The 12,452-nt window shown below is 44.9% G+C and overlaps 1 protein-coding gene across 1 annotated transcript in view; it reads left to right on the top strand.

Annotated features, from left to right (window-relative positions):
- The first annotated feature begins 1,388 nt into the window (after positions 1-1,388).
- CAND1 (cullin associated and neddylation dissociated 1) overlaps positions 1,389-12,452 on the top strand; it is a 348,469-nt gene continuing 337,405 nt past the window's right edge. The window contains exon 1 of the mRNA XM_086919020.1: positions 1,389-1,923. Within this exon, the coding sequence (XP_086775146.1) occupies positions 1,856-1,923 (68 nt within the window). The 5' untranslated portion in view covers positions 1,389-1,855. The remainder of the gene's footprint in view (positions 1,924-12,452) is intronic.

Below are 12,452 nucleotides of genomic sequence, written 5' to 3'. Positions count from 1 at the left end.
AAGGACACAGGGTCGCCAGACAGAAATAATGGCATGTAAAGGATCGCATGTAAGTGATAATGCCTAATAAACTGCGGCCTTAATTCTTCCATAGAACAAACTGGTGTGGTCTGAATTTATTGGGATTCGGGCGGTGCAACCATGTGGGGGGGTGCCTCTGCTGTGCCCCTTGGTTCGGCCCCCCACTCCCCAGGAGGAGTGGGACAGTGGCTGGACCAGGTATCATCAGTGGAGGCCACCCCCGGGAAGGCAGAGCCCGAGCACCAATGATTGGCGGGAGATAAGGGGAGCAAAGGCAGGGAAAGAGAAAGAGCGGGCCCACCAAGCACTGGGGCTGGGCCAGCTCACCCATAAATTTAAGGTAGGAATGTGGTAGGGAGATAAGGGCTATTTAAGGGTGGGCACCGGGCATAAGGCCCTCTTTCTCCGGGGAATTTTGGCAGGAGAAGACCCGCCCACCCACCCATGGAGGGACAGGAATTGAAGGTGGGGGGATAGACAAAGGGGGTGAGATTTGTCGCACAGGCATATGGGGCTTACAAGAGATCCTGTGGTTTCAGAAGAAGGGACAACAGGCGGTACTTACAAAGCGATCCAAGAAGAATACAAAAAGCAGGTGGCGCAGCGGGCTCAGACTACAAACGGGGCAGGCAGGACCCAGGGAATCACTGGCAAGCTCCCAGAGCTCCCTGTGTTCAGGTGAACTGGAAGTAAACAATTAATTGCGCAACTCGGGCGGGGGCGGGGACAAACGCCAACCCGGAAGGGAATGTGCGGCCTTAATTCTTCCAATAAACAAACTGGTGTGGTCTGAATTTATTGGGATTCGGGCGGTGGGGGGGTGCCTCTGCTGAGCGCACTAATAGTCATGGCACAGCTTTGAAGATGGTTCTGCCCAGCTCTGACCTCATTTAAAATGTAAACCTATAACCGCACAAAAAAAGTTTGCATTTAGTTGCGTGTCTGGCAAGCGGGGATCTCGACTTTACAACCCCACAAAACAGTTAGCTTTCACCTGCTTAAAACTTCTTTCCCTACATTTCAAGTCAATTGGCACTTTGAACTACCATGAACTGTCAGTGTAACGAACGCTCTAAAGCTAATTTTGAGCCTAGAAGATGCCGGTCACTCTTATCTCCTGCACAAAAGAGCTAAGTGCCTTCGGACAGGAGGAAGACTTTCTCTACGGCTAGGGTCCTGGTACTTTCCCAGTCCCTTTTCTATTTCATTGAACGTGAGATGGCAAGCAGCAAATAATGTAGTCCTCTCTTTGTGTCAGTGTAAAATATTTCACGTTAAAGGTCCTTGACTAACTGACGGTTCCACAAGCCAATTGAAATTAAATGTTTGTTTGGTGTAGCGACGGGAAGACCAATGGGAAGCAACGTATTTCTAACAGGCGCTTGACCTACGTGCCACAGCGCCTTACGTGAACTTTCACCCTTCACGTCGGAGCGTCGTGCGCGAATCCCCTCCCTCCCTCCCTTCGCTGCTCCTGGACTAGTTTTTTTTCTTGTCTGAACTGTTTGAAGCATCCGGGAACCAACCGAAGCCGCTGAGGGGGGAGACCTGTTTGTCACCCAGCCCGCGAGCCCCCTACCCTCCCTCCCCGGACGTAAAAGCAGGGTTGATATCCGGACACCACGGGGAGGCCGGGCGGGCTCATCTGCCCGGAACCCCCAGGGTACAGTCTCCAAAAGAGGGCCGCGCCCCCCTACAACGGGGCCTTGGGCAAGAAATAGAATAGATCTTGGGATCTGACCGCGTAGAGGGTCACGGCAAAAGGAGTAGCACAAGCCACCGGTGTCAGCGTTTCCAACCAGTTACCTGTCTGTTTCCACCACTCCGTAGGAACATGGCGAGCGCCTCTTACCATATCTCCAACCTGCTGGAGAAAATGACATCCAGCGACAAGGACTTCAGGTGAGTGTTGCGCCTCTTCTGTTTACTTGTCACTTGTATGGGCTATAAAAACACTATGATGAGAAGCTCCCTCACACTACCCGCCAGCTTCTCAAACTCAAGGGCTGGCACTCCTGATTAAATCTACCTCTTCGTATCTACAAGTGCCATAGAGTACTCCCTAGTATTGTAGCCCTACAAATCCATTGCCCGTGTTATGAGACGTCAAGAGATAATTGGCACCTTGGACAATGACCCAGTCTCCCTATTTTGAAGTCGCGTACTCCGAAGCACACCGCATCGTGTCTATCCCATACTATGGCAGATCCCACTAGAAACCTAGTTCCTGAAACCTGCCACATTCGGGCATTGAACTTTCCTTTTATCTCCTAAACCAGAACCCCTCCCCACCTCCTGTTGGGGTTGATATATCATGGGATGGTTCAACCCCACTTAGCCGGCGCTCTTCTCCCCCTTCTATAAGGCAGCTTATATGACTTGCAAAAATACCCCGCTTATCTGTCCATCCCGGACACCTCCGCCCATAACCACTTTTTACCCTAAATCATCACAAAAACTGTATTGTCGTCCGCTGTTTGCACCTGTAAGCACGAGGAGTTTGCATCACAGTAGCCAATGCTATCCGGTCCCGTGTATACAACTACTTTACAGAAGTGATGTACACTTAAAATCCTGGTCATGTAGATCGTCGCAACCCCTCCTTCCATCGACTTAATGTCTCTTGTCAAAGACATACCTCCAGCTCCACAGGCAGGTCCCACGGTGAGGGTGTGGCCTGCTTAGCTTCGAATCATGCCATAAGGGAAATTGTGACAAAGACAGTGCTCTGCCTGCCTCCACTTTAACAATTTTTTTCGTCGACGAGTGCAGCTCATGAGGCATGCATCTACTTTATTTTTTTTTTTTTTAAACTCGCCTATTTCCATAGTGAGTTGTTGTAACTTCATTCATTTCATTGAGTGTTACTTCAGTATTACTGGTAAAAGTCATCATCACGTCGATTATGTCAGGTTAAAGTAGATTAGCCTTGCCTTTTTATGCAAATATTGGCCGCGAACTCTTTGTTAGCTTTTTTTATATCTACTATTTTTGGCAGCCTTGTCATTTGGAATAGAAATGCTTTGCAGGTGCGCATTAGCAGTATAGAGTAACTTGGATTTCTAAGGGCATTCAATGCAAACCATATCGTGAATTTGAGACCATAGTCATGGAAATATGTGCAGTGTTGTCATGGGTTATGCTGAGGTTGCCTTGTAAGTGAGCTGGTACTCCTAATTGCCTCATACCCACTCACACTGGATTAGCTGCATACGCCTAGCCACTCAAAAGATTTGATTGTGCTTCTTTAGTCTTTGCCAGATTAAACCATGCTTGTCAGGTTGACCCTATTTCATATTTATAGATTTCAGTTAACACTTTTCCGCCTCAGGGCGAGTACTATGCAAGGTTGATCCGAGCAACACTTTAAAGCAGCTTTAGTTCATGAGGTGACAGTTGATAGGTAAGAGATATAATTGAGACAAAGCTTCGACAGCATGTACCCATCCTTTTGCTTGTTGACGTCACTGGTCCTTTGATTTCTGTGGCCGGGGAAGCACTTAGATCCTGGTTCTGAGATGCATAGGACACCCAACTATAACTTGTATTAAGACCTAGGACAGAGTGTAAGTATCTAGCAGGTAGAACCACCATTCTTCTTAGATATTTCCTTTTTTCTATGCAAGTAACTGACCCAAGAGCAGCTCGATCCAAAAAGTTCAAACATACTGGAGGAAGGGGTGGAAGTATGGGATTCGAACAGGCTTCGAACATTGGTCTTGATTTGGTGATCTAGAGAAATTTCCTCCCCTCTGTAGCAGAAGCAGCTTTGAAGCAAGTGCGTCAAGGTCTGAGATGTAGGAAAGGTCCATACAGACTTGGCAGCATTACTTCCACTGCTGCTGTGTTCCAATATATAAACTTCTGAAATGTGGGTTTGGGCGTTGGCTTAATGCATCCCTACCTGGGAAGTGCTTGTGTGACCTCATGGTCACCGGTTCATTCCCAACGGGCCCACACAACCTTTCATTCTTCCAAAGTCGATACATTGAGTTGGGTAATAATAAACACCTATTATTTTAGCTCTAAGAGGCCCCAAAGTGTGAAAGTGCTTTTTCTATATCATATGTGAGTTTAAGTAAATTTTCCAACAAAAATATTAGATAGAGTTGACACTAGGCTTGTAAGAGGCTTCTGGCAGGTAGAAGTGCTGACCATTGTGCTTGCATGATTATTATTTTTTTGTTCTGCTAAAGGGATTAACTTTGCATACAGAAGTGTTCTGGAACATGCACTAATTCAAATCTTTCGGAGAATGCTAGATGGAGAATGCTAACTTTGTTCTTCTAACAGTTGCTGTATTGTCTGTTGCCGTTTTCATTTCCTTATGCTCATTATTTTTGTCTGTTGCACCATTAGGGCAAGTATATATTTCACTTCACGTGAAGGACTTCTGAAAAGCTCTCGTTAGTGCATCCCACTCGTCTTCCAGCAAGCTTTTTCTCCTGTATGTTTAAGGAAGCAATAGTGCACTGTGGCTCCAGGAAGTTACAATTAGTTAAATTCACCTAGGGACATATGCCTTAAACATTTTCTAGCTATAGACGAGCACATGCCTTCGTATACCAGTCGGCGAGTTACATGTTTTTAGTTTAGCCCACTAATCCCCTAACCTCTCTCATTATGTCATCTTTCATCTATGACAAAGTAAGCAGTGGAATGTGTGTGTGTGTGTGTGTGTATGTATGTTAAGAGCATAAACTGCATACATCTGGTTAAATCGTTGAAGGGTAAGCTTTGTAAGAAGAGTTTCATTTTCATCTACAAGTGTCAATAATCTCTTATTCTCTAAACTTTTCATGTCCCAATGTCCAAACATAAACACTTGCCCTTGCTAAAGGTCATTGTGTGTTTTTTTTTTTTAACTCAAATTTATGCATAAATGGTGTTCTGTAGCATGAACAGTCATACTGCAGCATGAGTATCCATGCCGCACCACAACTATTGTGTCAGTCAGGTTACTGTGCTGAAGGAGTATTGAAAGGTGATTGGTAATTTTGTAGTGGCGATGTCTACTCTCCATAACATCTCTGGATCCCTTACATAGACTTTAGAAATTAGGAGTGTGTGCACATAATCCTGCTTAACACTCAAACATATATAGTTTCCGTTAACTACTTTCTCTTCAGCACCTTAGTACAAGATCAGATGTTCAAGTGTGTGTGAGATGATGTGGACTTAACCAGTTGGAAATTACTTAATTGTCCATTTCATCCTAAAGCTGTAAGGAAACACTAAAGTTTAATCTCATCAGTTGTCATCCTTCCTTGGGCTACTCGCCAACTTGATGAGAGAACTCTCCGGTACTTAATGGATACAACAAGGAAGTCCTTATTTTTGGAGAACACAGCATATGGACAACAGACTGGTGCCCTTCCACTTTAGGTTCTCTATTATCCCCTGCAGAACATGCCAGAAACCTGGGAATCCCATTAAAATCCAGACTTAGTTACGAAGCGCACATCCAGTTTCTTACAACCTCTTACTTTCGCGTTTTAGCTGTCATCAGGAAGATCCTCCCAGCATTGTCAAGGAATTTTTTTGCCCTTATAACACTCAAAGATACACTTTAGTAATTCTTTACTGCTTAGCCTGCTCACCTACCTTGTACGCAAAGTGTAGTGTCAAGTTCAATCTTTATTTCGTTGCTTTGCAACATAAAAGATAACAATAAAATATAAGCATGACATGATACAACTCACAACAATAATCGAATTTACAGTTCATTATAATTGAGCACCCTATTATAAAATCTACATTTCATCATATTTGGACACACAAATTATGGTTTGAATTTAACACAGAAATTAAATAAATATTTAAAATGTTTAAAAATCAGTTTAAAAAAACATTAAATTGATTTATAACAGCCAGAAATTTAAAATGGTACACTAACTGGACATAATTCAAAATTTGAGCAAGTCGAGGATAAGCAGTTTTTAAAATGAAAGAGTTAATTTGTGTCGGATAAAATGTACGGCCAATAAATATTTACTGATTCCGAACAGAATTACTTGGCTAGTGTCCGTGCTTAGGATCCTGCCAGCTTCTCTATGGGAAGTAGAGCCAATATTGCGGCACAAGGGGACTATCCATCTTCTCCTTGCCTTACCATAGCTAGGGCAAAAAAACAGTATATGAAACATATCCTCCCTTTGGTTGTTAATGCACAGTGTACAATGGTCATTATCTGTCTTCCCCCATTTTTTCTCGGTTACCTTTGTCCTCAACATTCCGTATCTGAATTTTATATACAAGGATTTGGCCAATGGTGGCTGGATTTCATCGAAAAATTGCTCAAAGGATGGCTTGTTTTTTACCATAAGGAATTTTTCTGTAAGCGGACCGTGAGTTCTTATATACACAGAATCATGGCTCACATATGACCAGAAGGACAGTTTAACAATTTTCTTGGAGGCTGGATTTAAAGATTCTGGATCATTCCAGTAATGTTGTAAACAGAGTTTAGTTAACCAGATTTTTACATGCTTGAACCAAAAAATTTTGCTGACACTCTCGAGCTCAAGGACCACTCAGTCGGGGCAAGGGAGTTAACTCCCTGAAGATAACCCCTGCTCACCCGCTTAGTAGCTTGGCACGAGCTGTCATGCTTATCCCAGAGGCAATGTGTAAAGCTTTTGCGTAACACGCACACAGCAGCAACACACTAGGGACACCACAAAAGAAACGCCACACAAGGTTATATCAAAAATAGCCTTTGTATTATCATAAACACATTAGATCATAATTACACAATGTACACTGTGCCCACTGGCAATATTCACAGGGGATTATATACAGGACCAGGCCAATCGGGCCACGGTCAAAACCACCAGAATGCAGGTAGAAAATATAAAAAACACAACCAGTAACTACTGGTACCATAATGACCTCAGCATTATCACATTAGCGTTAGACACCATCCTAAAATATCATAGCATGAGATTAGGCATAAACCCAATAGGCCCACCTCATTAGCATAAACACATTTTTCAATAGGCCTCACTAACAAACACATTGTGTAAGGGGCATCACATTAGCACAGTAACACAGCACCCTAGGGCCTTGTGCCCTACCAACCATAGAGTTGAGCCCAGGTCAACTGGTCTCGTGTGGGCTCCAATGCCCTTTTTTATCCCAAAATGTTGGGGCTTACTCCAGGGTTATCCAATTAGCCCTCTGGCTGCCAATGCAGCAAGCAAAGTGCGCAATGCGCTGGGGCCTGGGGTGTTTCTCACCCTTGGTCTCTTCACCAAAAAAATGCCCCCAAACATTGCAGCTGCCCACTGTCTGGTGGGGCAGCTGTGAAAATGAGCCCTGGCACCACTGTGCCTTGGGAGCCCTACTTTAGGATTCTTAAACAAAATGCCCCTTGTTGCGAGTGCCCGCGCTCCTGCGGTTTAGCCGGGTGTAAAAAAACAAGCTCTGGCACTAATTGTGCCGCTGCAGCCCGACTCCGGGACTCCTCAACAGATTATGGCCCAAGCCCCACTCGCCAGGGCTCCGTGCAGGAAATAAAACAAGCGGGTGCCACCGGAGGCACCAACAATACTTAATCGTAGCCCCACTCACCGGACTCTCCTAGTGCAGCTTCCCATGCCTCCCCCACTCACGGGGCAGGCTTGGAGGCACCGTCTCTTTTGACTCCGGCAGACTTCCTGGGAACATGCAGGGCTCCCACCGCACATGGGGGCCCTGCTCAGGCAGGTACCGCCTTCCTCTCTCTCCTGGTCACAGAGGCGGGGTGGGCTCCAGCCCTCCTGTAGGCACCACTCTGCCTATGACGCGCTGCCTCCTCTTCGGCCCTGCCCACAACCAGGCAAGGCCGCCGGGCTTCCGGGCCGGCTGGGGAGGCGGTGGCTATCTCTTTCATCTCTGGCTGCGGTGGTGATCTCCTTACGGCAAAGTGCTTGGTGGGCTCCCGCAAAGCAGCAATTGCCACAGCGGGGTGCGCACCCGGCAAGTAAGCAGTAATGTAGGGTGGGCACCCTTCATTCAAATCTGCAGCGAAGCGTGGTGGGCTCCCGCAAAGCATCAAACACCACAGCGGGGTGGGCACCTGCTAAAAAGCATCAATGCGGGATGGGCACCCTCTAAACGAGGCAACAATCCGGGTTGGGCTTCCGCCTCATTAGCAGCACAGTGGAATCCCTACGCTGGGGATTCCCTCTTCCACGATGGTTAGCTCAGTGCTGCGAAGCCCCAGCACTCTCCTCTCTTGGCAATTTAAATATAGCGCTCACGAGCCGCTGGGGGTCCTTTAAATTCCATGGGGCATAGCTGGGCCCAGGGAGACCAACACACAGGGCCCTCCAGCAGGGAGGCAAGCCCTCATGGCGATTCCTCCGGGCCTCAGCAGCAGCAAGCCCCAGTAAGTACAGGAACAGCACCCTTTTCGTGGGGTCACAGCCCCTATATTTATATTACATTTCTCCTTTGTGCTCGCACAGGGCTTGGGGAACCAGTTTTTAACTGGTTCTGGAGCACTCTGTTTACAGTGCTCACTCCCTTCTTTGGGAGATGGGGGCTCTGCCATCATACACACCACAGGGGGGCGGAGCCAGCGCTGACCTAGGCAGGCACTATCCTATTCAGGACCAGGGGACTACTACTCCGCTACTCCAAATGCAGATGCCCTATTCAGCCTAGCGCTGACTCACCCTGCCCCTCCTAGAACTACACACACCTCACCAGCCCCTATCACTCCAAACCCAGCCACGCAATACACATCAAGCAGACACATAGCACACATAAATGCCAACTTCTAAAAGTGGCATTTCTAAAATAAATAAATCTGCTGACACCATTGCGTAGCATTTATTATCACTATTAAAAACATACCAAACTTGACCACGCTGCTCTTCTCATATCAGGAATTACCACCGAAACACGTATCAGGGAATCCCCAATGCATTTGTATGGGAGGGCAGCCTCACAGTAGTGAGAAACCACAGTGGCTGTTTGTCACTACCAGGACATGTCACACACTTAAGGTACATGTCCTACCTTTTACCTACAATGCACCCTGCCCCAGGGCTAGCTAGGCCTACCTTAAGGGTGACTGACATGCAGTAAAAGGGGGTCACAGACATGACACACACTTTAGGTGCCACGTCACAGCGGCAGTAACACTGCACGCACAGGCCCTGCAATGGCAGAGGCCTGGGTAGGTTTGAAAGGCTACGTTGGTGGGTGGCGCAATCAGCTCTGCAAGCCCACCAGTAGCATTTAATTAACCAGCCCTGGGTATGTGAGATACCACTTTACAAGGGACTGACAGGTAAATTAAATAGGCCAAACGGGTGTAGACCACTCTTACCATGTTTATCACAGAGAGCACACACACTTTACACTGGACAGCAGTGCTAAAGTGCCCAGAGTCCTAAAACCACCAACACCATGTCAAAAAAAGGCTAGGAGAAAGGCAAAAAGTTTAGGGCTAACCCTTCAAAAAGGCCAAGTCCAACACCCACCAACTTTCCACCATCTGAGCAACTACACTGGCTACCCATTGCTTAGAGAAGTCTTTCGAAAGTGCTATGTCACAAAATATTGCACTGTACATTATCAGACTGCTACATGGTCGCTACGTTTTCTTGGTAATCTTCGAATCTTTTGTTCTGAAAATCAAAATACCTGGCCAACCCCCCCCCCCAAAAAAAAAACTGACATGGAGGCTGTTCGCTGGTTCGCTGCTTGTTTTGTCAGGCAAGGCATGGACTGCCATGCCTATTTGTCTTCAGGCCCAGCTTAATTATTTAAGATTTAGAAAGGGGCTAACATTGTTTTAATCAACAATTATTGTGATTCTCCTGCTTCTGTTCTGGGCAATGTGTTTTCAGAAGCGCCTGGATACCTATTCCTGAGGTTTTGTGTGCAAAATAAATGCACCATTTATTAATTTTGTCAATTTGTTTTTCACACTTAAGCACCATTCAGAAGTGAAGTCCGTATTGTCTCTGGCAAAGAGCACTTCTTGCCATTTCAACCAGTGTAGCAGAAATAAGTTAGACATTAGTACTTAAGTGATGCATAAATAATAACATTAAGAGATGACTATAACTGTAGAATTTTCAATGTCTGAGGAGGTTAATTTCGGTTTGTATCCTAAACCTGAACATAGTTTCCCTAACTAGAACTGATTTGTTACCTTATGTAGTTTTATTTTTTATGTGAATTTTAATGTTTTTTTCAATGTTAGTAATCATTTTATAATGTTTAATTTAGTAGTGTTAAGTAAAGTGTGGTCCAATATACTATCAAATACTGTTCTAAACTGTATTCTAGTACAGTATATTGTTGAATGAGGTGTCCTAGAGTTATATATAGTGGAATGCGATACAGCGAGTCGCGGAGAGTGGAGTGGCATACAGTGGAGTGGTATAGAGGGAACTAGAATACAATAGTCGTTTATTGGAGAGGCATACAGTGTGGTGCTATACAGTGCACTGGTTTGCAGTGGGATAGCATAAAGTGGAGCGTGGTAAAGTGAATTGACGTCCTTAACAATTGTACATTGTATTCGCGTATACTGTTCTGGCGTAGTGTAGTGGTATACATTGGAGTGTTGTACAGTTTAGGGCCCTCTATTGGAATATTGTGTTCTGAAATAGCATAAAGTGGAATAGTGTAAACTGTGATATCGTTCACTGGATTGGGGTATACAGGCTTGCTATAATGTGGAGTGGTGTATATTTAAATTGCTTAAAATTGAGGGGCGTATATTGGAGCGCCGTATAGTGCAGTGGTGCGAAGCAGTGTACTGCAGACTACAGTGGGATAGAGTGTGCTACAGCACAGTGCAATGGCGTATAGTGGAGTAGCATAAACTATGATGAGAGAGTAAGGTACCATAGAATGTAATTGTTTGCTGTAGTAAAGTTGAGTTTAGTGGTATTAATTGTTTAGACGTGAAGTACTATATAGTGGAGTAGCGTACAATGCCGTCCGACTCAATCGGGCCAATTATACAGGCGTACACTGTAGTTATGTACAGTGAAGTGTGGTTTAGTGGCGTGCCGCTGTATATGTGCTCTTGTAAAGCAAAATAGCATACCCTTGTTTTGTGGCACAGTGGTGTATAGTGCATTTCAGTGGCTTAGAGTGTAGAAGCAGAGACTGGAATAGCGTACACTCCAGTAGTGTTCCATCAAGTGGGCCATAGTGGAGTAGCATGTAGTGGAATAGCATAAATTGGAGTAGGGTACAGTGGAACAGCATTGAGTTGCGAGCACAACAGGTAAGCGGCGTCCTGTAAACTGGCGTATACTAAAGTAATGCAATATAGTGATGCAGGTTAACAGTATATGGTGGTGTTTCTTGCAATGGTGTGCAGTCTATTTGGGTGGCATAGAGTGGAGTAAAGTAAAGTGGATTAGCGTAGAATGTGCTGGCGTTTACTGTAGTGTTGTGAAGTGGAGTAGCATTCTGTTAATTCCATACAGTGTAGTGGAGTAAACTAAACAGACAGTGGAGTTATCTGAAGTGGAGTGTGGAAATTGAAAGAAATGTAGCGTTAATGTGTGCGCAAAGAAGGAAATGCATATTTATAGTATGTAAATGTTGTGGGGGCCCTAAAGGTGGTTACATTTAATGCATGTTGCTTCATTTATCTCAATGTGTGTATTGGGAAATCCATCATTTGGATTTGGTGAAATCTTGACTGAAGATAGGGAGTAGGCTGTAGATGCCTATTGTGGGTAGTGCAGGTAAGTAGTGAAACAATTTTATAACTTCTTATATATTCAGTTGTTGTGAGATCAGTTTGTGAAATATGGGTCTATTTTTGCTGTACCACCACGGTACACAATGATGGCAAATCATTTGCGGATTGGCTAATGACTACGCAGCAAAAGTTGAAGACGGGCATGTTCTTAGGTACACTTTTCCTGTTTTCTGCGGAATGCCTTCAGTTATAAGTAAGCAATTGCTTTAGTATTTTTGTCCTGCCTATTAACACTTTGCTAAACTGTTATTAGGTTTTGCAAAATATTTGAGATTGCTTATCATTTTTTGTATAATAGGAAGTTGCGCTGTACTACTGCGGTAGGACAATTATTTTGTAAGGTTACCATTGTTATTTCTATGTTCCTCTATTTTTGTAGCTCTGTACTGGCTACGACATTTAATTTTAAGTAGAACTGTCATGTTTTGTAATTAACACGCTCCTCTGTATCCCTTTTTCGGCATATTTATTTATTTTTTGGTACCGGGATACTCCATAAATATATATATATTCCAACTGCTCACACAATTTGGAAACGCCACACTCAACGTCAGGATTTCACCTTCTTTATTCGGCTCACAACAGACAAACTGGAAATGCTTCCTCAGCGAGTCAACGCCACTCAATGCCACACGCGTTTTGGTGAAATACCTTGTCCACTGGCATGGCGTGTGTGATGAAAGGAACAGCGGGCTGTGCTTCACAC

This window comes from Lissotriton vulgaris, chromosome 1_1 (assembly GCF_964263255.1).
Source record: "Lissotriton vulgaris chromosome 1_1, aLisVul1.2, whole genome shotgun sequence".
Lineage (NCBI taxonomy): Eukaryota > Metazoa > Chordata > Amphibia > Caudata > Salamandridae > Lissotriton > Lissotriton vulgaris.
The sequence above is the reverse complement of the archived record's forward strand: the minus strand, read 5'-3'. Positions and strand labels throughout refer to the sequence as shown.